The sequence below is a fragment of the Carcharhinus amblyrhynchos genome, chromosome 10 (assembly GCF_965287045.1).
Source record: "Carcharhinus amblyrhynchos chromosome 10, sCarAmb.v2.hapA, whole genome shotgun sequence".
NCBI classification, from domain to species: Eukaryota; Metazoa; Chordata; class Chondrichthyes; order Carcharhiniformes; family Carcharhinidae; genus Carcharhinus; species Carcharhinus amblyrhynchos.
The window spans coordinates 85,176,594-85,202,795 of record NC_137333.1 but is presented as its reverse complement, the minus strand read 5'-3'; the positions used below and the strand labels follow the sequence as shown (position 1 = coordinate 85,202,795).

Sequence of the window (26,202 nt, the reverse complement as noted above, 5' to 3'; positions counted from 1 at the left end):
AGGCTCGAAGGGCTGAATTTGCCTACTTCAGCTCCAAATTCTTATGTTCCTAGAATATAGTGTTCATTGGAGTGTAACCAAATATTAGTGAAAAAATACATCCTGTGTAGGGGTCCAACCTGTGATTGAAAACATTTCCGAAAAATATCAAAACAAAGAGAAATACTAGTTCCATGTCCTGATTTATTGTCCTCTCTGGAACCTGCTATTTGGTTTCTATGAAGCTGCATTAGGACAATGGGGAGCCGGAACTATAGGCGGAGAAAGAGTTGTTGTCCAGGGGGAAGGTATTTCGGCGCGGCACGGGTGGAAGGCGGCGGTGTCACCAGCAGTGAGTCCGGGTGCGTGCGGCCTGGGATTTGGGCTCCTCGCTCTGAGATGCAGCGGGCGGCGGTGGCAGTGCTGCTGAGAGGCCGGGTTATCCGTCCCGGGAAGTTGGTGGCGGTGCGGAGACAGGGCTGCAGGTGAGGAGAGGAGGGAGATTGTTCAGTGGTTATCTGATGTTTGGAAGCTTGCACACGTACCGTTCATATGTTAATGTCCCCTGAACGAACCAAAGCAGGACTTTGAGGAATAAATATTTGAATATCTACCTCACTTCCTTTTTGGAAACTTAAACAACATTAAATTAGAATGTGATTAAGAGGGTTGATTGATGACTAGCAATTTGAAAATCCCAACCTAATTGTCCACCTGTTGCTCAATGGGAACCTTCTCACCTGGCTCAGAAGTTTGTGTGTTCAAATCCCACTCCAGTGCACAAAGGTCTACATCCCCTGGTCGCCTGTTCAGGTACACTGAGGGAGGATTTAGCATGGCCAGTGCACCTAACCAGCGCGCCTTTCAGACTATGGGAGGAAACCCATGCAGACATATTGAGAATGTGCAGATTGCACACAGAAAGTGACCCAAGGCTGGAATTGAACCAGGGTCCTTGGTTCTGTGAGGCAGCAGTGCTAACCACCAGGCCCAAATGCTGCCTCACAGTTCCTTTATCTTAGCACTACCGTTGTAAAGAATAAAAGCAGCAATGTTAGGAACACTACTTGAAACCATTGGACATATATTGCCATTTCTTCATTGTTACTGCTCACCTATCCATTGATTCCATCCCACACCCAGGCTACTGTTTGAGGCTGGACCGCAATCTCCTTGTACTATCATATCATAAAATCCCCACAGTGCTGAAGGAGGCCATTTGGCCATCAAGTTTGCACATTCTGACAGAATGTTTTACCCAGGTCCAACACTCTTTCCCTGCCTCTGCCTATCCCTGAAACCCCATGCATTTACCCCACTAATCCCCCTAATCTACACATTGTGGCAATTTAACATGGCTAATCCACCTAATCTGCACATGTTTGGGCAATTTTATCCTGTATCCTCTCAATCACCAAGATTGCCTCCCTCCACCTCCATAATGTCTTAGCCCATCAGGTGAAAATCTGGAATGCTCTCCCTACGGATGTACTGACATCATGTGGACTGCAGCAGTTCGAAAAAGTGGTATCACCACCTTTTTTAAGAGCAGTGGCCGATGAGTAACAAACATTGGCTTTGCCAGTGACACTTGCATCCTATGAATAAATATATATTTTTAAAGATCAGCTGAAGCCATCATCCATGCTTTGCTACCTCCAGACTCAACTATTTTAATTGTCTCCTGGTGGGCCTTTATTCTTGCACTCTGAAAACTTCAGCTCATTTTGAAACTCTGCTACTCCTCTCCTAAATCATACCATACCATGCACCGTTCATCCATGCCCTTGTGCTTACTGATTTGCATTGACTTTCAGTCCAATGCCACCTCAGATTTAAAATTCTCTATTTTCACATCACTCTGTTTCTGTTTTACTTATCTGTAACCTCCTGCGACCTTTTAGGAACTCTGCATATGTCTGATTTTGGCCTTTTGTGCATCTCCAGTTTTTTTTGCCCAGCATTGATGACTGTATCTTCAGCTGCCTTGGCCTTAAGCTGTGAAATTCTCTGCCTAAATACTTCTGCCTCTCTTCCACTTTCACTTTTTAAAGACACTGTTTAAAGCCTACCTTATCTGTCGTAATATCTCCCATTTGTGGCTTGGTGTCAAAATTTTGTCAGTGTGGTGAAATGCTGTGTGCCATTTTGTGACGGAGAAATGCAAGTTATTATTGTATTCTGAAATTTTAACACATTTGTACGAACACTTTCATTACATGGGCAGCAACAGTTCAGCAAGGCCCATTACTGCCTTCTCACAGCAACTTGGGATGGGTAATAAATACAACCTTACCAAGGTCATTCACATCTTGAGCACAACTAAGAATTGGCACCTTTAAAAGGGAATTGTTAACATCTGTTGAAAAGTGAGATTTAAGAGTCGGAGAGCCATTAACATCACTGATTTTATTTTTGCAAGATTTGGGAAGAAACTTAGAAGTAACAGATGAGGAAGGGATGAATTCAGGGTAGATTGACAGACTTCGATGGGACGAACAATCTTAGTTTAGTATGGTTTATTTGTTATTCGTATCATAAGTAGGCTTACATTAACACTGCAATAAAATAAAAATTCCCTAGTCGTCATATTCCAGCATCTGGGTTCACTGAGGGAGAATTTAGCATTGCCAATGCATTGTAGGAGGAAACTGAAGCATCTGGAGGAAACCCACGCAGACATGAGAAGGTGCAATCTCGGCACAGACAGAGACCCAAGTCAGGAATTGAACCCAGGTCCCTGGCACTGCATGGCAGTAATGCTAACCAATATACCACCACAGTGCCACAGAGTCTCAATATCCAACTGAACCACAGAACAGAAAACTTGGTCTGATGTTGCGTGAACTGTCAGGCTTTTAGCAATGCATCATTACTCTCCCCCCATTTCACTGGAATATCTGTCTGGATTAATGGGTTTTTAACAACCTTCTAATCCTTACTGTGCTAAAGTAACAAATCTGATACACATCCTCAAGTTCAGCCATTTTTATCATCATTATGACGTTTTCAATTGTCGTTTAGAGGGACTTTGATTCTTAGAGTCATTTACAGCACAGAAGGAGACTGTTCATCCTATTGAGTTTGAGGGTGGAATTTTCCCATCCTGCTCACCGCAGGAATTATAGGGGGCCATGCAAAAGTTAGTTGACCTCCGGCGGGCTTTTCCAACCTTGGGGTGAGTGTGGCTGGAAAATCCCGTCCCATGACAGCTCTAGGCAATCTCCTATTGACAGAACTTCCGCTTCCCTGATGAAGGAGCAACGCTGTGAAAGCTAGTGGATTTTGCTACCAAATAAACCTGTTGGACTTTAACCTGGTGTTGTGAGACTTCTTACTGAGCTCTAGGCAGAGCAGGCCAGTTAGTCCCATTCTCCTGTTTGTTGCCCTTAGCCCTCTTAAGTTTATTTCCTTCAAGTGCCCATGTAATATCCTTTTGAAATTATCGATTTTTCCATTTCCACCACCCTTGTGGGCAGCAATTGTGTTCTTCCTGGCATTACCCCTCCATCTTTTGCCGAAAATCTTAGATTTGTGTTCCCTAGTACTTTTACAACAGCTGATGGGAAGAGTTTTTACCATAGAATTTACATAGAAACCCTACAGTGCAAAAATAGGCCATTCGGCCCATCGAGTCTGCACTGGCCACAATCCCACCCAGGCCCTATCCCCATTTTCCTACATATTACCTGCTGATCCCTCTAACCTACGCATCCTGGGACACTAAGGGGAAATTTAATATGCGAATCCACCTAACCCGCACATCTTTGGACTGTGGGAGGAAACTGGAGCACCCGGAGGAAACCCACACAGACACAGGGAGAACAATGTCTAACATTAATCTAAAAAATTGGCACCTTTGATTTTGATTTGATTTATTATTGTCACTTGTATTGCTTTGCAGTGAAAAGTATTGTTTCTTATGCGCTAAACAGACAAAGCATAGAGAAGGAAAGGAGAGGGTATGGAATGTAGTGTTATAGTCACAACTAGGGTGTAGAGAAAGATCAACTTAATGTAAGGTAGGTCAATTCAAAAGTCTGATGGCAGCAGGGAAGAAACTGTTCTTGAGTTGGTTGGTACATGACCTTAGATTTTTGTATCTTTTTCCTAATGGAAGAAGATAGAAGAGAGAATGCCTGAGGGTCTTGATTATGCTGGCTGTTTTTCTGAGGCAGCGAGACTAGCACTTGGTTAGTTGATAGATTTGCTGCACTTCCTTTCTTTTGACATTCAATTTCTTTTACAATTAATAGAACTCTATTTGGAAGTAATGCAGTGAATTTTTTTAAACTGTGTTTTGTGGTGGGGTGGAGTGACAGGAAGGAAGAAGAATTGTAAGATGGGATCACAAAAAGGAAAGGAATCTGCTGTGCATTAATAATAATGGTTGTGGTTATATTGTGTCCTTCAGTTTCTGTAGGCTGAATGGAACTGGACAAAGGCATATCTTCACTGGTTCTGTCGTACTCTGTAAGGATGATGAATCAAAGCATTTTGATCCCCCTGGCCAGCAGAAAGATTCAGAAGAAAAGAAGGCTGCTGCATCGGGGAAGAATGACTTGTTGAACCTAATTGGTGGTATGAAAGTAGAAGTCAGTACAAAGAAAAGATTCCAGGCCTTGCAAACCCAGCGTTTAAAGAATCAAACAAAGATTCAGCCTGAAAGCATAGAGAGTGCAACCAGCATGTTTCGGAAAGCCACTGAAGACATCAGCCAATGGTAAAGGATGATTAATCTTAGAAATTCTCAAATAACAATGGAATGAATAGTATTGTATAAAGTCACCATTGACCCAGATGACCATAGATTGCTCTCCCCCCTCAAAATCACCGGTAGTGGTTTAACCTGAGAGGGCAGACCTTCATGAATAACCTCAGCCAGTACAGGAACTGAACCCACAATTTTGGCTTTGCTGTGCATCACGAACCAGCATCTAGCTAACCAAGCTAATCAACTCCCCAGTCTTGTACAATGAAACAATGACTAACAAATGTTTCAAAGCTGAAACTTGAAATTACTTGTATAAAGTGAATGTATTTGTTTGTCTGGAGCAGTACTCTAATCGTAAGGTCAATAGGTTGATATTAGGCGTAGAGATTCCTGAAGCCATAATACTATGTTAAACCTTTCAGCATATATAAATATAACTAGATGCAGGAATGGTTATAATCTGAAGTTTCATTAATCAAAATAAAATCTATTCATGTATTACTGCTCCCAAATTTATCTCTTGGGAAAAGTGCTATACATTGGCACTGCATTGCAATAAAAGCTGTAGTCATTGTTACAGTACCTCACCTGACTGTAAACCTAGGCAAAATTTTGGCAGGCTAGCAGCAATTGTGGATATCTCGACCACACCTAACCTTGTGCAATATGCAATGATAGTTGCATGTGCCCTTTCTACAAAGGTGACTGGATAACGATCAGTAAGGAGGCAGGAATCCTAGCTGATGCTCCCTCCCGTTTTGGGATGTTGAGGCTGAATGTAGTACTTCAGCTGCTCTCCCAGATGAGATCAGGGATCAAATATGTCAAGGCAAGCGATTTGTACTAAAGGTGCAATGTTGTATTTTTCTGGTCTTCCCAAAACCTAATCATTGCTAATCAAGTTTTCTTTGGACTATTTCTTTTTCATTTCTGTTAGCAAGGAGACATTAAATCCAGACCTTATTGCAGCAGCTTCAGCTGTTGCATCTTCCATACCCCAGAAAAAGAGACAGATTGAGTCAGAACTGCTTAAACAGCTCAGGAAGCATGAGTTGGAAACTGAAGCCCAGAAAAATGGAGACGCCAGCAACATTGGGTAAGTTAGTGGTGCACCTCGCTACATAACTTGTAAATAGCCTGTGTCATTTGTGCTGAATTAAAGGCTTATTTTAATAATTATATCCTCACTTGGCGCAACCCTTTTACACGCCCTCACTGTATCCCATTAGAGAGAGTGAACAAAACTGCTGCTTCCAGGTTTCTCTAAATACAATTTTAAATTAGCTACAAGATAGTGTGGCCTCTGGCTTCCCATTTATAAGAAAACAAATTCTTCCCAATGTGTGGGAAAGCATAAAATCAAGTCACACCCAAGAATTTGGACTGGTTGGAAATTATGGGTGGAGGATTGATTTCTACTACTCTGTTGCATTGACTATTGAAACACAGGATTTTTTTTTACTGCTTTGTACGAATGTCTAATTTCTACAATTGGATTTTTAAGGATCAAGTGTTGAATAAAAGTCCTGATTGACTTTTTAATTTTGATTTGTAAGTAAAGCTCAAAATGAAGTAGTAATTGTGAAGTAGCCATCCTTTTTGTTTAATTTAGAGCTATTTGTGTAGGTCACAAGTTTACGTGTTTCCCTCTTTCTAGTTATGTATCTTTGTCTGAAAGCAACTAACATGTTAACTCTCCATTCACCTGACGAAGGGGCTAACCCGAAAGCTTGTGAGTATATTATCAAATAAATAGGTTGGACTAAAACCTGGTGTTGTCAGACTTTTTACTGTGTTTACGCCAGTCCAACGCCGGCATACCCACATCATAACTTTTAAAGCACCCAGAGCGTGTAGCTAAAGTAGTTTCAAGTTCTGTTCTATTTCCCGCTGAATTTGAGAGCTTTTGTCAGCAATGAAAGGAAGAAAATTATTTTTTACAACAAAGAAAATAAAAGATAGTGCTAACATTCTTATTAAGTCTAGATTTAAAATTATGTATAGAGGCAAGAATAAACCTGAAATTGTTTCCAGGGATTAAAGCGTACTCACTGGTTAGCAGTGCATAGTTTCTGTAAAAGATATTGGAAATTTAGACCAAGATGGGCTTAATCATTGTACAAGTACAGATTTCTTATGTTTTTGTGAATTGTGTCTGAAGAGAAAAGACTAAGATAAGAAACATGGAAAGCAAAAGCAGACCTGTAAGTTTCCCAGCTCTGGGGCAGTAAATCTGGTAGGGTCCCCCGAAGTAGCACTGGGAAACCACACCTCAGAGCTTCCAGGTGAGGACTGCATTGCAAGTTCAAATTGCTGATGGGTGATTGCCCTGCACCATGAACCATCTGAAAATTGCAATTTAAAATCACAAACCTCAGTTCCAATTGTGTTACTCAGAAAAGGTTAGAATTAAATCCACTTAGTGTCAGGATAACTATAGCACTGACCCACCCTGACTGCCCTCCCCACGCACGCACTCCCCCTCCGCCTGCTGACCATCTACATGCGTCCTTAGTTGTGCCTTTGGTGGGGGGGGGGTGTGTTCCACTTTGGAAGTAAACAAAAAGAATAAAAAGTTAGAGAGGTTTGCCCACATGTTGCAGCCACAACTTGAACTGTGGAGTATGGAAAGAACCACATTGATAGTGGTTGTGAAGGTGATGGCTTCATAACCAGCACTGATGAATTTTAGTACCTGCTCTGTCGATCATGGTGCTCTAAAAAAAACTTTCTGCCCTTATTTGGACTGTATCCATCTGTTCCCTCTCCATTCAAGTACCCATCCAGAAGCCTCTTAAATGTTGCCAATGCGTCTGTTTCCACTAATACTGGCAGCACATTCCAGGCACCCACTACTCTGTGAAAAATTTCCCTTGCACATGTCCCTTAAGCTTTTCCCCATCAGCTCCTTTGTAATTGACACTTCCACCCTAGAAAAAGCCTCTGGCTTTCCACCCTGTCTGTGTCTTTCATAACTTTGCAGACCTCTGTCAAGTCTCTCCTCAGCTTCTTGCTTTCCAGTGGAAACAATCTTAGTTTATTCAACCTCTCCTCATAGTCAACACCATCAAGACCAGGCAACATCTTGGTAAACCTTCTTTGCACTTTCTCCAAAGCTTACATGTAACGTTATTGGCTTGGTCGCAGTACAAAAATAAAAGCCATACAAAATAAACATTCCAAGTCAAATTTATGAATGAAATCATATAATATTGCATGCAATTTTAAACTGTTCATTCTGGCATACTCTTTTAGTGTCTGTTTTTCATACATCTGTCCCTGTCTTCCTGGGAAATACTTGGAAAGCAACCAAATTTCAGTGTGAAAGCTGCAAATAGCCTTGGGAAGAGACATCTAACATCTGTGGGCTGTGGACTGCATCATCTCACCTTGGCAATAACAGTTTGATCTGCCTGGCTGACAGACCACTGCAAGATCACTGAAGAAGTGGGGCAGGGTGGGAGAGAGAATGCTGTCTTCCTGAGACAAGACAGCAGGTTTGTGCTACATAAAGCTATGCCGCTCCAACGGTATGGCATCTCAGTAATCCTACTTATCTGTTGGAAGACTGGACTGCACTGATAGCCTCCACGTCCCCTTGAACATGAATCCACAGCCATGACGGCAGCATTCTGATCTTTCATGCAGCACTCAGATGTTGAGTGACTCATGTTTGTGCAGTAATATATTAGATTCTGCACTGTGGTAGGATCCATAATTGTGCAAATGGAGTTAATCAACACTTTGGGCCAAAGCTTTACCATCCCGTCTGCCACTGTTTTGTACAGTTAGCTCCAATTGTGCACTGCCTTGACTTGCAAGAGAGCAGGGAACATCAGTGAGTGTTGTGCAATCAGTTTGTCTGACGTGGTTGTCATGGTTGAATAGCTGGAAGTAAGCTTTGAGATGTTGGTGTGAGACTTGCAACAATGATGAGGAAAAAGTGAGCTGAAGCATATGTATTTTAGATACAAGTCCTCATGTTCAAGAGTTTATTGGTAGGTGAGTGATGGGAATATGGTGATTTTAGCAGTGGCTGAGGCTTTGGTACAGTTTGTGGGATTATGGTATTTGAAGATACATTCACTGACCTCGAGTATTGTGCAAGTGAACTTTTTAAGTCACTGCGGCCAAGTCCTCAGGACTTGATTTTAGCTTTGACCTCCGCTGCTGCCTCACAACGCCAGTGACCCACGTTCAATTTCAGCCTTTTGTGATTGTCTGTGTTCTCCCTGCATCGGTGTGGGTTTCCTCCAGGTGCTCTGGTTTCCCCCTACACTCCAAAGATATGTGGGTTAAATTGACTGGCCATGCTAAATTGTCCCTTAATGGCAGGGGACTAGCAGGGTAAATATGTGGGGTTACAGGAATAGGACCTGGGTGGGATTGTTGCCGGTGCAGATTCAATGGGCGAATGGCTTCCTTCTGCACAATAGAAATTCTGTGATTCTATCTCTGTGTGTCTACTTGTATATCCGATTGACAAGCTGCGTCCAGAGGGACCTGAGAGTTTTGAGATAAATTATGGTTTTTAATATTAGGAAGAATACTACTATTTGCGAAATGTTTAGGCTTGCTGAAGTTTAGCAACTTTTCATTATGAATGGTGATTGCCCCAGAGGATTTTTTTTAATGAAAATTTGAGTGAAGCTGATCTGTTGCCAGGAGAAATATTTAAACCTGCTTGCTGAGAATGAAGTAAAATGTTGCAATATCCTTGACATGAATTGTCCGTTGTAGCAACTCTGACATTTTCAGACTTTTTCTGCTGTCTGTTTCCCTAAAGGCTGAATTACAATTGTTTTTCTTTTAAACTTTCAGTTGCTATAATTACAAACAATAGAGGAATAAGGTGGTGTACTCTGTATATAGGCATTGTGTATTCTGCAGAGAGAATGGGTGTCACCACTGAAATGTGGTTTTATACAGGATTTTCGGATAATTATTATATGTCTCTAAATTGTACCAAATATGATTTATTGCAAGTGGGTAATAACTGAGTAACTCCAATTTGTTTTTACTAAAAGTCAAGAGTTGTGACAAATTCTGAAATGATATAAATAAATATTGCATAATAACTTTTAGATCAGATGTAATAATCACTTGTGCGAACTGTCAATGATTGGAATCAAAGTTTGTTTCAATATGACAAATTTGTCAAGTTTGACAAATTCTACAGAGGTGGAATTCAGTGTTGATTTTCACTAAGATCAGACCAGATTTATTTTTATTTTATTTATTACTGTCACAAATAGGGTGCTCCAGTTTCCTCCCACAGCCTGAAGATGTGCGGGTTCAGTTGATTGGCCATACTAAATAGCCCTAGTGCCAGGGAAGTATGGGGTTATGGGAATAGGGTCTGGGTGGGATTGTGGTCAGTGCAGACTCAATGAGTCAAATGGCCGCCTTCGGCACTGTAGGGATTCTGATTCTAGGCTTACATTAACACTGCAGTGAAGTTACTGTGGAAATCCCTGAGTCACCACACTCCTGTTTGGGTACGCTGAGGGAGAATTTACTATGGCCATGCACCTAACCAGCAGTCTTTTGGACTGTGGGAAGAAACCAAAGCATGCGGAGGAAACCCACACTGAAATGGCGAGAACCTGGAGACTCTGCATAGATAGTGGCCCTAGCCAGAAATCGAATCTAGGTCCCCGGTGTTATGAGGCAGCATTCCAACCACTGTGCTAAGGGATGATTTGAAGACAAATTAAAACTAATGCAAAGTTACATAAAACAACTAGCTGCTTTTAGCTTTATTTATAGTGGTTCAGATTACTTTATTAAAGTAGGGTTTCATTTGACATACCTTAGATGCAATCGCCAGCAAGTTACTGATGGTTTATTTGAAGATCAGTTATGAGCCCTGCACAATGTAATGCTATGACCTGATTCGTTTGACCATCTGTCGCCAATAGTACACTTGAAAACAACAATGAGCTTGCTAATCCTAGTCAAGCCAGATTGCAGTGTCTTAAAATGATGCAACAGAGTAAATGAGTACATCTGGCCTGAAAGACTTCTAAAGAACAGAGTTTTTTTCCCCCCTCTGGAGGTCAGTACATCCAGAAGCAACCTCTGGCAATGTACTAGGCCTTTCACTTACCCAAAAAAAATTTTCAGAGAGCTATTCTTTTATTGGTGTAATATTTTGCACTCTCTTACATGATGAAAGATAATGAAAAAGACATTCTTGCCATTTCTAAAATTATAAATCAAACTTTCACATGGCAGCAATTTCCATCAGTGATCTTAAGGGTACCAGTGAGGTCTATGATGAGGAGCAGTTTATTGACATTCTGCTTGTGCTGAACCACCTGTTTCACCATTGTAACTGTTAGATTTTTCTTTGTAAAAGGGAAGAAAAGTTCACCGAATGGTTTTTGTTAACAGTACTCTTCCATTGAAGAATGTCTTGCCCTCAATTGAATTTAGCTTATTTTTCCCAAAAGGGTCTTTTTCCTTGAATCATTATGGTGACTCAATGAAGCAGCACACAGTAGCAAGGTTCTAAAATAAATAGCAAGATCAATGGTTAGGAATTGCAGTCCGGTCTGTGAACCAGCGCAGAAGAATGGAACCCTGGGAAACAATTAGTGGCTGAGGTTTCAGATTTCCTGGCATGAATATAGTTCCAGGGTTCCGAAGTTCTTGAGATGGTTCAAAGTTGCAACTTGGACGCTAACTATCAAATCGCTCTTATTAAGGAAAGCCAATTAAAGTTCAAAGAAGGACAATGGGTGGGATGTTGGCACAGTGGTTAGCTCTGCTGCCTCACAGTGCCCGAAAACCCAGGTTGATTCCAAACCGACTGTGTGAAGTTTGCACGTTCTCCCGTGTCTACGTGAGTTCCCTCCTGGGTGTTCCAGTTTCCTCCCAAAGTTCAAAGATGTGCAGGTTAGGTGGATTGGCTGTGCTAAATTGCCCTTTGTATCCAAAGATGTGTAGGTTAAGGAGATTAACGGGGTAAATATGTGGGGTTATGGAAATAGGTTCTGGGTAGGATGGTCTATTGGAGAGTTGGTGTGGTCTCGATGGGTCAAATGGCCTTCTGCACTGTAGGGATTCTGTGATTCTCTTCTATAAAATGCAGCTGTGTAAATAATACTCTCCCAGACTTGCTGATCTGTCCGAATCATAAAGAAGAATGAACTGCATTTAAGAACTGTGGATATCCTAAAGTGCTTCCTAGCCAATAGGTTACTTTTAAGGTTTGTTCTTTCTAAGTAGGGAAAGGCAGCAATCAGCCCTGCAATGCGGTGCCAGCCACAGAGAATATAAAGACCTTATGTAGGACTTGCACCTACAACCTACTGACTTAGGTCTGAGCCAGTAGAACCAAGGCTGACACTTAAATCAATGTTCTCCACTGTTGTTGCTCTACAAGAACACTCCAGACTGATACTAATGAATAGTTCATGTGGTTGGCTTTGGTAAACATAAATGTTTTAAAAGTTTTATTTCTCAAAATTGGAGATAAGCTCCTATTATGCTGCAGTTAGCCTTGAATTAGATAAACATCAAGATGATCAAAATATTTCAACATCTTTAGGAAATTATTATTTATGGAGAGACAACATAAAATAAAGGGAGAAACTCTAAAGGCGGTGCAGGTGTATGTGTACATAAGTTATTGAAGTTGGCAGGGCACGTTGAGAGAGAAGTTAATAAAGCATATAGTGGCTTAGGCTTTATTAATAGAAGCATTGAGTACAAGAGTAAAGAAGTCCTGTTGAACTTGTATAGAACATTAGTTAGGCCTCATCTGGTGTACTGCGTCCAGTTCTGGGCACCATACTTGAGGAAGGATATGAAGAAATTGGAGAGAGTACAGAGGAGATTCACAAGAATAATTCTAGGGATAAAGAACTGATGAAGTGGAGAGGCTGAGACTGTTTTCTTGGAGAAAAGAAAACTGGGAGGAGACTTGATAGAGGTACTCAAGATCATGAGGACACTGGATAGGATAAATAATGATAAACAGTTCCCCCTCGAGAGCATCAAGAACTAGAACGCACAGGTTCAAAATAATTGGCTAAAGGAGTGAAAGTGATGTCAGGAAATATACTTTCACCCAGAGGGTGGTTTGAATCTGGAACGAATTTTGAGAGGGTAGTGAAGGCAGGTTGGATTGAGGTAGCCAAAAGGAAACTGGATTGCCACCTGAAAAGGTGGAATGTGCAAGGCTACAGGGATAAAGCAGGGGAGTGGGTCTAGGTAGAATGTTCTTTCAGCGAGCAGTGCATATTCAATGGGCTGAAGGGCCCCTCTCTGCAAATTAAAGATACAGTGATTTCTGTGATTGGTTAATTTACATGTGGAATTATTATTGACAGCCTATAAAAATCCAGTAGCGTTAAGGATTGAAATAGCTGAACGAAGGAATATCTAGTCAGATAAAATGCTGACAAACCTTTTGCTAACTATACTATTTTACAGTTTCAGATTAATACATATTTCCTGTTGATCTTATTTCAGATTTGCAACATCTGTGGTATTTTGTTTTTGTATTAGGCTTTGCTCTGCTGACCACACAAATTTCTTCTGTCTGTGATATTAAGTAATTTGTAGGAAGCCTGTAGCCTGATCTCAAAAGTGGGTTCCTGTACCACCTTCCCCTTTGCAACGTGAAGCACATTAACCTTGCACATAGATAGAAATGCTAATTTGCTATCTTTGATCCCAACTTTTTTTCATTTCGAAAGTAAATGGACAGTCTTCAGCACAGCTGTTTAAATTCGATTAACACCTTTATAGAACTTTGGAAGACTCGGGGCTTACTGATGCCATCGTCTTCAAGTGTAATTACTTTTCATCTTCTTCCCTGTAAAACAATCTAAGCCTTCCTTTGATCGCTAACAATTGAACCACGACTTAGTGTCAGGCAGACTTCATTTTTTTTCCCTAAATTTAAAGCTACCATCCCAAAATATAATTTTATAAACTACATAATCTAGGAACCAGGCTGCCAGTTTTCAAGCTGAAAGCCCCCACAAAAAGCAATACAGCAGCAACCAGATAATGTTTTTTGTAATGTTGATCGAAGGATAAATGTTGGTTAGGAAATGGGGTAACTCCCTGCTGTTCTTCAAAATAAAGAACTTGTACATCCATCTCAGAAGATAGGCTGAGCCTTAGTTTAACATCTCACCGAAAAAAAGCACCTTTTTTTAAAAAAATGAAAAAGCACTATAGTTTCAACTGAGCTGCAAAAGCAAGACAGAGGAAATACATAATACCTTCTGAATATCAGTTCCCAGGAGGCAAACTCATTACAGCCTTTTGAGAGACTTTGCAGCAGTAATCTGACCAGAAAGCAAATTTTCTACAACAAGGAACTGTAATGATTGCATTCACTATTGCTTAATTTGTTAACAAGCTATTAAATAGAATTTCACTACCTTTATCTAGAAATGTTTGGCGAATTTTACACTTGTTTAGAAGCACAGTACAGTTGCATGTTAACACACTTCATTCTGCCACTTGTATGCATCATCACAATTTAAAAAAAAGACTCGACGTGCTTTTGACTTTCCCTCGTATTTATTTTTCTTTAATCTGTTATATAAAACCCAAGAGTTTATTTCCATAGTCTGGCACAGTAGTTAACACTGCTGTTTCACAGCGCCTGGGTTCAATTCACTGTCTGTATGGAGTTTGTACATCCTCCCCATGTGTGCATGGGTTTCCTCCCACAGTGCAAAAGACGTACAGGTTAGGTGCATTGGCCATGCTAAAATCTCCCTTAGTTCCCGAACAGGTGCCGGAGTGTGGCAACTTGGGGATTTTCACAGTAACTTCATTGCACTGTTAACGTAAGCCTACCTCTGACACTAATAAATAAACTTTAAACTAGAGAACTAGAGAGCAAAGGTTCCTTTGGCAATGTGTGTTTTTTTGTAAGCAGTGACACGGAGTTCTAGCAACCAGTTCAATTTGTTTGTTTTCCTGTTTGTTTGAATCTTGGAATTAGGTAAATTCTGTGGAAATAGTAAATTGATTTCCTTGGGATTAGTGGTAAAGCTGCTTAACTCTTTCTGTTGACCCTATTTGTTAATTACTTGCAAGAATTGTGTAATTTCCATTTCTAAAACCCAAACACTCTAATTGCAGTCTGTAGGCGTGCTGATCTAATCAAATGGAGCGCTAGCTTTTGTGGATTTGCTGAAGCACTGTGTAAAAATTGTGTTTGAACTTTGTTGATTTCAGTGATATTATTGCGGACATGAAGATCGGGAAGCGTCCTGGGGCACGGGCTGGGTCAAGATCCTCTAATCAAATCCGCTTTGATGATGATGGGCAAGGATATGTTCCTGACCGTGGTGTCACTAGTGAATTGAATGCAATGAGGACGAGGTAATGTGATTGATCTTTGTGAGATGTGTAACTGAAGGCGATAGAGATAGTTGAGGGAAATGTTTTTTATTTTAAAAAGGGAATTGTGCTGTTTAAGTTAGCTACAAGTTACAAGCTTACCTGCAGATTCCTATGTAATTATTTCTAATAGTTTTTTTATAACTTGTAAACAATTGAAGTAAACACTTTTCCAAATACCATCCAAACATCTATTTTGGATAGTTCTGTGGAAGTGATGATCCCACAGAGAGCTTTTCCTTCTAATGCCCAGAAAATGAGTCAGGAGAGAGTATGGGTGGAATGGGGTGGAGGGAAGTATGCGCAGAGCAGGGATGAGATGGAAATTAAATACCATGCTATTTCTGGATCAAGTTATCAAATTTACAGTGGTATCGCTCTTGCTGCTTAACACATAAATGCCGTCCACTTAGTCCTGTGGAAACCTTCTGGGGATGGGTGGCTTCAGATCACTGTCTCTAAGTGGTCTGAAATGCTACTCTATTGAAGCTAATCGATAGGAACAAGAGGTAAGCATGGTCTACCATTCGGTTAAATCATGGTTGACCTGTAATCTCAATTCCATAGAGTCATAGAGGTTTACAGCATGGAAACATTGGCCCTTTGGCCCAAGTCCATGCTGCCCTTTTTTTAAACCCCTAAACTAATCCCAATTGCCCACATTTGGCCCATATCCCTCTATACCTGTCTTACCCATGTAACTCTTTAAATGCTTTTTAAAAGACAATTGTGTCTGCCTCTACTACTACCTCTGACAGCTTGTTCCAGACACTCAACACCCTCTGTGTGGAAAGAATTGCCCCTCTGGACACTTTTGTATCTTTCTCTTCTTGCCTTAAACCTATGCTCTCTAGTTTTAAACTCCCCAATCTTTGGGAAAAGATATTGACTATCTGGCTGATCTGTGCCTCTCATTATTTTATAGACCTCTATAAGATCACCCCCCCAGCCTTCTACACTCCAGAGAAAAAAGTCCCAGTCTATCCAGCCTCTCCTTATAACTCAAACCACCAAGTCCCAATAGCATCCTAGTAAATCTCTTCCGCACTGTTTCTAGTTTAATAATATCCTTTCTATAATAGGGTGACCTGAACTGTATACAGTGTTCCAAGTGTGGCCTTACCAGTGTCTTGTACAACTTCAACAAGATGTCCCAACCCCTGTATTCAATGTTCTGACCGATGAAACCAAGCATGCTGAATGCCTTCTTCACTGCTCTGTCTACCTGTGACTCCACTTGTACCCCTAGATCTCTTTGTTCTCCAACTCTCCCCAATGCCCTACCATTAACTGAGTAAGTCTTGCGTTGGTTCAGTCTACCAAAATGCATCACCTCGCATTTATCTGAATTAAACTCCATCTGCCATTCATCAACTCACTGGCCCAATTGATCAAAATTCCGTTGCAATCGGAGATGAGTTTTGTCAGTGTTCACTATGCCACCAGTCTTGGTCACTACGCCACCTGATACCTGAGACACATTGCTGGTCACAGGCCTCCAGTTGGAAAAACAACCACCTGCAACCACCCTCTGGCTTTTGTCAAGAAGCCTATTTTGTACCCATTTAGATACCTCATATAGTGTGGAAACGATGCTTCCTGATTTCACTCTTGGATGACCTAGTTTCCTTTACTCCTGTGAATCCTTTTATTACCTTAAACACACAGTTTAGACCGCTCCTTAAACTTTAGGAAATGGCAGCCAGATTTATACAAACTTATCTCACAATTTCATCCATACGTCCCATGAGATTTAACCCTGTGCAACAATCTACATGTGGTACCTTGTCAAGGGCCTTCCTAAAGTCCACGTAGACAACTTCAACAGCACTGCTTTCACCTATCTTCTTAGTTGCCCCTTCAAAAAACTCACCACTTACCTTTGTTTCATTTCTCTTGTTATCCTTACCTAGTAAAAATATGTTGACCTCAGTCTCTTGAGAATTTTTATTTGCCCTTTCAGGGAAACAACTCCATGTTTTAGTCCAAAGATGTGCAGGTTAGGTGGATTGGCCTTGCTGAAATGCCCCAGGAACATTCATGGAACCAGCTAGGTTAAATGCATGGGGTATGGGGATAGGGCCTGGGTGGGATTGTGGTTGGTGCAGACTCAGTAGGCTGAATGGCCTCTTCTGCATTAGGATTCTATGATCTTCGTTTGTTTTAGTGTGGAAACGATGCTTCCTGATTTCACTCTTGGATGACCTAGTTTCCTTTACTCCTGTGAATCCTTTTATTACCTTAAACACACAGTTTAGACCACTCCCTAAACTTTAGGAAATGGCAGCCAGATTTACACAAACTTATCTCATAATTTCATCCATACGTCTCTGATATTTTGGTGAATCTGCCCCAGCATATCTTTCCTGGGGTGCAGTGCCCAAACCTAAATGCAGTAGTTCAGATAGGGTACAAACAAAGTCATACCATTTAGGCTGAGTGGTAGCAGCTTGCCTCTTGAGCTAGAAAGTCTGGGATTCAAGTCTCAGTCCAGAACCCTGAGCACATGATCTCCGATGGCTTTTCACTGCAGTACTGAAGGAATCCTGCACTGTGCAGAGAGCGTTATTTCAAATGAATCCAAGGCTGCCTACCTTCTTGATTGGGTGCAAAAGATCTCGTGACAATTTTTATGCAAGCGGATTAATTCTCCAGGAAAACATTTATCCCCCAACCAAAATCATTAAATAACACCTACACCTGCCTACATTACAGCACAATCACCCTTCAAAACCGCTTGATTGACTGTGAAGGACACTGACGATGCCGAGAATCAGAATTTTGGGATACGTTGAAAATATGAAAGAATTTGTGTTTATCGCCTTTCTCCCTGTAATTTCTTGCCATTTGAGCAACTGAAAAAAGTGGCAGATCTAAGATGGCAAATTTTGAGAGGTTGCAAATTTAAGAATCAACATTGTTATGTGTTTGAGACAATATGCTGGGAATTTCGTTGGACAAGTACTCTTGCTACATTTTCCTTAATCAACATAAACACCATATTGTAGTAGGTTTTATAGATGCATTGATTTATGTATGAAACAACATTATCCCTTTTGCTTACCAAGGAATAAATCATTATAACTTCCTCTACTCAGGAAGGGGCTATATACTGGGAAGAAGTTAAACATTTTTCCTGTACGCACTGATGAATCAGAAGATGTTCCAGAAACTGGTTAGTTGTATTTTTCTTGTACTCCCTTCCATATTTACTTTGGCAATGGTTGATCATCATTTAAAATGAAATATTTTAGTTTAAATGACAAGATGCCATCTACCTCACGTTCCTTTGTGCTGAATCATGTTGTTATTGTTGAAACTGTTGCAACTCCTCTTCAACTGTTTACAACGCAAGTATTTGTAGCTGCTGGAGCAAAACTTCAGACAAATGCATCTACTTAAACATCGGCAAAAAATATTTCTCAATTGCCCTTTCTTATCCCCAGTTAAAAATTTCTCATCAATTAGCCTTCTGCTTGTGTTCTAGATTCATCCTACAAAATTCAGAAAAGAGTGTATGCTCAAGATTTAGTTGCTTCTAACTTTGTTCCTGAGGTTTGATTACCTCTGGTGGTGGCATGTGGAGGGAGGATAGCTGTGTGTGTGCAGCGATGTGAATATTGCATTTCTGGCCTATACGGTCAGTGGAGAACTGTAGCCAGACCAAATTTACAATCGTGGCATCCAAAGTATATGGCCTTCCATATTCATCATTTGTAATGCTATCTATAGAATAAATGAGACTTGAGTGAAGTGGCCCAATGTGTTTGCGTCAATCTTTGTTTCAGTTCCTCGTGTCATAACTAATGTGTTATTCAAAATTAAAGGATAGTTGGCAGGTGGTAGGTTAACCTTTTGTTTTAGTTTCTGTGAGTATTTGAGCACAACTTTATTTCAGACGGGGGAGGTTTTTTCTAGCTACAGATGGCAACTAATGGGTAAAGATGATTGACATTCCTATTTATTTTTGAGAGAATGTAAATAGAGGAATGTTTCCTTCCCATTGTCATGTGTCCATGACAATAATTTCATCCCCTTCCTCTGCCTCAGATTGGACCAAACCTGTTCAGCCATGAGCTGTAACTCTAACTCCATATCTTCCATTTCGCATAGCATCTCCTCCTCCTCTGCAATATTACCGGATTCTGCCATAGCCTAAACTTAGAGCTGATAGTGTCAGCAGTTTGTCCGCTACAGACCTGATAATTCCAAAGCCCTCTTTGTCAGCACTCTATCCATCCTCGTTACTTTGCAGTCTGGCTTGTCCAAAAGTCTGCTGCTTTTTCACTAACCCACGCCAAATCTTACTTGCCCTTCACATTTGCTTTTGCTGACTCACTGTGGGTTAGAACTAGGAGCAGGAGTAGGCCATTTGGCTCCTCGACCTGCTCCGCCATTCAGTAAGATCATGGCTGATCTTTTCATGGACTCAGATCCACTTAACTGCCTGCGCACCATAATCCTTAATCCCTTTACTGTTCAAAAATTTATCTATCCTTGCCTTAAAAACATTCAGTGAAGTAGCCTCAACTGCTTCGCTGAGCAGGGAATTCCATAGATTCACAATCTTTTGGGTGAAGAAGTTCCTCCTCAACTCAGTCCTAAATCTGCTCCCCCTTATTTTGAAACTATGCCCCCTAGTTCCAGTTTCACCTGCCAGTGGAAACAACCTTCCTGTTTCAAACTTATCTGTTCCCTTCATGATCTCATATGTATCTATAAGATTTCCCTTCATTCTTCTGAATTCCATTGAGTATAGCCCCAGTCTATTCAGTCTCTCCTCATAAGCCAAGCCTCTCAACTCTGGAGTCAACCGAGTGAATCTACTCTGCACCCACTCCAGTGACAGTATATCCTTTTTCAAGTAAGGAGACCAGAACTGCACGCAGTACTCCAGGTGTGGCCTCATCAGCACCTTATACAGTTGCAGGAGTGTATGGGGTGTCAGGATGGGGTAGTACCTTTGGTGGGAAACATATCACGTCCTTTCAGGGTGGTTTGTACATCTTTTGTCCCCACCTGGCACTCAGCTCTTACCTGTGGCGCCCTACAGCTGTTTGCATGTGACAGCTGCCACACCCTGGGCAACGGCCTCGACAAGCTGGCTAAACTAGGTGAGGGTAGCCGACGGGTTTCAACCCTCGGTGAGATAGGGAGTTGTCTATCCCAGCATGTGAAGACAGAGTCTGGCGGTTTGAGCGGATGAGACCAATGGAATGTCCAACGGTCAAGAAGGTGGTCTCTGCAAGCGTTGTGGAACGCGAAGAGCAGGACAAAATACAGAAGACGTCCTGGTCATCCGTTGTGCCTAGTCCCACCTCCAGCCGTCTTGACTCGTGTCTTGCCTCTGGATCTAGATGGGAATTGGGAAGAGAGAGTGAGGCTGACGCTACGCAACTCTCCCTCACTTTAATCCAAATCAAGCGCTGGTTTTGACATCGTCGTCGTTGTCGTCCTGTTCAATCCTTGAAGTCCTGTGGCGATGGGTGAGCGATGGAGCAGCAGGTGTGGATACAATGGGAGCTGTAGTCATGGATCTGCACGCAGGTGGCTCAGGTCTAATGGTCGTTTTTCGCCAACCGAAGCAGCAGTGGAACTCGGCGTCTACCTGGGCGACTGAGCAGTCCTCTTCATGAACGCACTGCTCACCTCCGTAGAATGAGGAAGGGGCTAGAAAAGGTGCCCTAAACATTGCATGCTTCACTACACCCTGGACTGGCGGGGATCCCATCTTGCGGTCGGACAAACAAAATAAAACACAAGGTGTCACCACTCACCATTGGCACTTGGAACGTGTGCACGCTTTTGGACAACCCTACAGCAGACAGACCAGAGAGAAGAACAGCCTTAGTTGCCAGAGAGCGTGCAAGATACAACATTGACATTGCAGCCCTGAGTGAAACTCGACTTCCCAACATCAGTCAGTTGACTGAAACTGGAGGTGGATACGCTTTTTTCTGGAGCGATCGCGGCGGCAATGAGCGTCGTGATGCTGGAGTTGGATTCGCCATCAGGAGTCATCTTGTTCAGAAACTTGATAGTCTACCCAAGAGTGTGAATGACCGGCTTATGACATTACAGCTTCTGCTACAGAACAGAAGTCAAGCCACCCTGATCAGCGCCTATGCCCCCACAATGAACAACCCGGATGAGATGAAAGACAAGTTCTATGAAGAACTAGACGCCCTACTATCAGCAGTGAGCAGTGCCGACAAGCTGATCTTGCTTGACGATTTTAATGCAAGAGTAGGGTGTGACTCTGCAATCTGGCAGGGAGTCATTGAGAGGCATGCAGTGGGCAAGTGTAACAGTGAGGGCCTACTCTTACTGAAGACCTGTGCAGCATACAACCTCTTCATCACCAACACAACCTTCCGTCTGCGTACCCGTAACAAGATCTCCTGGATGCACCCCTGCTCTAAGCATTGGCATCTTATCAACTATGTCATTGTCAGGGGAAAAGATGGGCAGGATGTCAGAGTAACCAAGGCCATGTGTGATGCTGACTGCTGGACAGAACACAGGCACATTGTCTCCAAAATGAGACTCCGCATCAGACCCAAAAGGCCACCACAAGGAAACAAGGTTATGAAAAGAATCAATGCGGCCAAGCTAAAGAACCCTAGCATAGCTTCAGCACTGGCTGAAGACTTAGAAATCAAGTTTGCTGACCTACACCTCGCAGGCAGCACTGAAGACGACTGGGAACGCTTCAGGGATGCTATCCATACATCCGTGCTGAAGATGCTTGGGCCCTCTATCCACAAGCAGCATGATTGATTCGATGAGAATGATGAGGAGGTACAGGCTGTACTTGTTGAAAAGCACCGTCTTCAGCGGGCCTGTCAGAATGACCCACCTTCAGCTGCCAAGAAAAATACTTTTACCAGTGCTTGCAGGACAGTCCAGAATAAACTGCGTAAAATGCAGGATGCCTGGCTGAGCGCCAAGGCAGATGAAATACAGGGATACGCTGTCAGAAACGAGTTGAAACAGTTCTATGAAGCCCTCAACACTCTCTGCGGACCTCAATCTCTCGAGGAGCTCCCCCCTCCTGAGTACAGATGGTACAACTCTCATTACAGAGAAGGCTCAGATCCTGCAGAGATGGGCTGAACACTTTGAAGCCATCCTCAACCGACAGTCATCTATCAACGATGAGGCAATAGACAGGATTCCCCAGGCTGACATCAACAGCGCCATGGATGATCCACCGGTAGTAGCCGAAGTCACGAAAAGGAACTCCTTATGATTCCTGCACAAGGACAGCCAGGTCCCTCTGCATAGCAGCACGCTGCAATTTTTTTTACCATTTTGTTCTCCTACACCTTCGAAGACATTCTAATGGAGTAGCAGTCAAAGTTGGATAGTTGTAGGGAAAGGGGGAGTTACAGAGATAGACAAGGATGAGATTGTGGATGGATGTGATCAAAACAATGAGAATTTTAAAATCGAGGCATTAATGGATTAGGAGCCAATGTTGTCCAGAGAGCATATGGTTGATGTGAGGAAATGGGCAACAGAATGTTTGATAAACTGTTAGATTTATGGAGGGTGAATGTTGATAGGCTGACTAGGAAAGTTTTGCAGTAGCTTTGAAGAACGAATCAGATGGGCTCAAAGCATGAACTCTTCTCTCTCCACAGATGCTGTGTTTTTCCAGCATTTTTTTGTTCATGTTTCCAGCATCTACAGTATTTTATTTTTATTGCAATGGTCAAGTCTGGAGGCAAAGAAAAATAGATTATGGTTTCAGAAGAGAGGCAATACTATGGGACAAACTACTGTTGGATTGCTTCACGATTAGGGAACCGTTTAGCTTTGCTCCTCTCTCTGGATATTAATGATTTAGCTTTTTTTTGAAAGCTACAATATTTAATATTACAATCCTGGCTGTCCAAGTTGTAGAAAAAATTATCAATACAATTTATCTTTAAAAAGCCAATAAAAACAATTATGACAGGAGAAATAAAACTAAACCAAACAAGAGGAATGTTGTAGTTTGCTTGTTTAGCTATTGTGTTGTTAGCACAGGAACAGAACTCCTGCTGATCTACTCCCCAGTTACCACCCCTGGATTATCCTACAAATCAGATGCAAAAATGCAAGGATGAAATTTGACCGCCCGGCCCGCCACAGGAATGGGGAATGGGAAGATCAGTTGACCTCGGGCGGGATTTTACGGTTTCAGGACGAGCAAAGCAATAAAATCCCACCCAACAACTTGCTATTTTTAAAAATAATGTTGCAACTTTTAAAATGGTTGCATAATAAATGGGGTAGTTGTTCATTGCTAAATGTCTCCATGTTTGAGTGCTGTGCCTCGATATAATATTTTGATGAATTTACGTTTTTAACAGTGTCTCTGCCATCACTATGGGATGCCGAAATGGCCAATCACATAGCAGCTGTCACTGAACAGTTACCTCGAAATGGGTTTGAAGAGATGATTCGCTGGTCAAAAGAAGGAAAACTCAGGCAGTTTCCTGTTAACAATGAGGCTGGTAAGGTTTTTTTAAAGGAAGTGCTCACCTCAGTGTTAGAGATGAATTTGAGTGGTAAATACTTTTTTGCTTGTGTCAAGTAGCTAATTGACTTTTAAATTCATGTTGATATTTCAGGACTAGAAGCCGAGGAACGTGTGGAATTCCATGAACACATATTTCTGGAGAAACATTTGAATGGATTCCCAGAACAAGGACCAATACGTCATTTCATGGAACTGGTGATCAATGGATTATCTAAGAATCCGTACTTAACCGTACATCAAAAAATCGAACATATTGATTGGTTTCGCCAGTATTTCCATGAAAAAGAAGACATTCTGAAGGAAAGTGAAGTGTACATCAACTGAAATGATTCATTCAGATTGAGGGCTGGTACTGTGTAAACAAAATGCACAGCAGGAAATCTTTTACTTTTTATAGCACAGTTGTACAGGTGTAAATGTTTGTGTAACTGTGAATATTCTGTAAGCTGGTTATTATAACTTTGCCCCTTCAGGCTGACCGTTTTCCATCCAAAAATGTATATAAGATAATTACACAAAATGTTCACATTGTAGTCCTGGTGTTGAAAATAAATGAAAGGACTTGCTATATAAATTCATGTTTTACAACCATAGGACATCCTAGAGTGTTGTGCAGGCAATGAAGTACATTGTTTTATATTGAAAAATAAATACAAAGAAAATCTAGTTGTTAATTTATTTATTATTGATCTGAATTGCTTCGGTGAAGTACCTTTGCAAAAGCTATAGTCACAGTTTTGTTTGAATCTAGCTTTATCTATTTTAAAAACACTTTTTTTTAAACCACAATTAATGTTTGTGAAATAGGTTACCATAATTTGACGTTTTTAATCCCTTTTGAAAATTGGAAGCCTTGAAGCAAAATGTATTCTATGGTTAATAGGGAAAGAATGGTTACTTCTGTGTGAAACAGTTAACTGTAAATGCTAAGCTTAATACTTTTATCTTTTCCAGTTGCTGTCCACTTTGTACTATTGTCCTCCATTTGAGATGGTAGAAGAAAGTCTCTGTTCTGGTTTCTGGCAAGAATATTTAGAACAAAAAGGAAGTACCGTATTCAATAGCAATAACCAGTATACAATGAGTGAATCTGAACTTGCGCAATATTCATACAGAAGGAATTGAAACAGCTTTACCCATCAGTTTTGGATTAATATGAAATGACTGTTTCATCATATTAAGCATTATAGAGTTCACTTTTTTATGAAGTACTGTATAAAGCTGTAATGATCCACTGCCTTAACAGTAATAATTCAATATCTCTATTACATTGTTCCAAAATAAGTAAATACTGTTATTTCCTTCACCTTGTGAAAAGCCAGTACATAATACAAGATGTTATGTGCCACCTCAACAATAATCTGTTAATCTGTTCTCTATACAATTGAGGTACAATAATTAAACGGAATTCAACCTTGTTTCCAAAATCAGTTTTTGCCCAGTTACTCACGAAGAGATGTTTGCCAAGTATTGAGCAGTGAACTGTCTCGTGAAGACATTCAGCTCTCAATTTTTCAACAGGATACAGCCACTTATCCTGATAATAGAACATGATTAAGATTTAGAAACATAGGAGATAGGAGCAGCAGGAGGCCTACCTGAACTTTCTTCACTTGGAAGGTGTTGAGATGTGGAACGTACTCCCTGAATGTGTGAAATCAGATTCCACATAAAGTTGCAATGGGTAATTGGACATGTACTTGAAGAGGACTAATTTGCAGATTATGGGGAAAAACTTAGGGAGTGTGACAAATTGAACAACTCTTTCAAAGATCTGGCAAAAGCATGAAGGCCAAATGTTATAAGGTTCTATGATTCTACAGCTGACACTTTTTTCAAAATGGAAAACGCCAGCAATGCCTTTGTAAAAATAAACTATAATGTGTAGCTAAATAAAATGCCAAGTTAATATAACTTTTCTCTGTGATTGTACACTGTCTAGGTGAACTGCTCTTAACTTTAGATAAAAGCAAAATATTATGGATGCAGAAATCTGAAACAAAAACAGAAAATGCTGGAAAATCTCAGTAAGTCTGACAGCATCTATGAGGAGAGAAAAGTTTTGAGCTTGATGACCTGTCAGAGCTCTAGCAGGGTCATCTAGACTCAGTGTTGGCTGTATTCTCTCCCTACTGATGCTCTCAGACCTACTGAGATTTTCCAGCATTTTTTGTTTCTGTACTCAACCTTTCATCTTTTTAGGTCTGAATCAGCCATGTGATGTGTGGAAGATTTGCCTGATGATTTTTCGCTCTCTACCTTCACATTGCGAATTGTTTCTTGAAGTGTAGCCTGATACTTAACAGTGCGATGGGCTGCCATCAGAAACTAGTGTCTCAACACTTTGTCGCTGCACGCAATACCAAAATGTGTAAATTATCTCCCCTTGTTTCAAATAGTAGTACTCACCACATGGTGGTGCTGCAGTCTGAAGAAATACTTTGGGAGATTATTACATTGATCAATGCACTTTGACAGTGATTCTATATTTTTAATAAATTTATTGTAGACTAATGAATATGCAGTTTGAGAAAGTAAGTGGAGGGAATTTTAATTCATGCTTTTTTTTACAATAAGACTATAATGTGTAAGTTTACAATCA

At 41.2% G+C, this 26,202-nt stretch overlaps 1 protein-coding gene across 2 annotated transcripts; it reads left to right on the top strand.

Annotated features, from left to right (window-relative positions):
* The first annotated feature begins 303 nt into the window (after positions 1-303).
* Positions 304-25,030, top strand: mrps31 (mitochondrial ribosomal protein S31). Of its 2 annotated transcripts, none has more exons than XM_080197503.1 (7): positions 304-464; positions 4,403-4,702; positions 5,631-5,789; positions 14,906-15,052; positions 18,169-18,245; positions 23,431-23,574; positions 23,692-25,030. In XM_080197503.1, the coding sequence occupies exons 1-7, from the start codon at positions 379-381 to the stop codon at positions 23,922-23,924; spliced, it is 1,146 nt and encodes a 381-aa protein (XP_080053629.1). In that variant the 5' UTR covers positions 304-378; the 3' UTR covers positions 23,925-25,030. The 2 variants fall into 2 exon arrangements, with proteins under 2 accessions (XP_080053629.1, XP_080053628.1); XM_080197502.1 differs by having other exon boundaries at positions 305-464; positions 4,394-4,702.
* Positions 25,031-26,202: the final 1,172 nt, after the last annotated feature.

Coding starts and splice junctions, on each gene's coding strand:
- mrps31 (XM_080197502.1), top strand. CDS start 379: ATGCAGCGGGCGGCGGTGGCAGTGCTGCTGAGAGGCCGGGTTATCCGT. Junction 4,703..5,630: donor ACTGAAGACATCAGCCAATG/GTAAAGGATGAT, acceptor CATTTCTGTTAG/CAAGGAGACATTAAATCCAG. Junction 15,053..18,168: donor TTGAATGCAATGAGGACGAG/GTAATGTGATTG, acceptor TCCTCTACTCAG/GAAGGGGCTATATACTGGGA.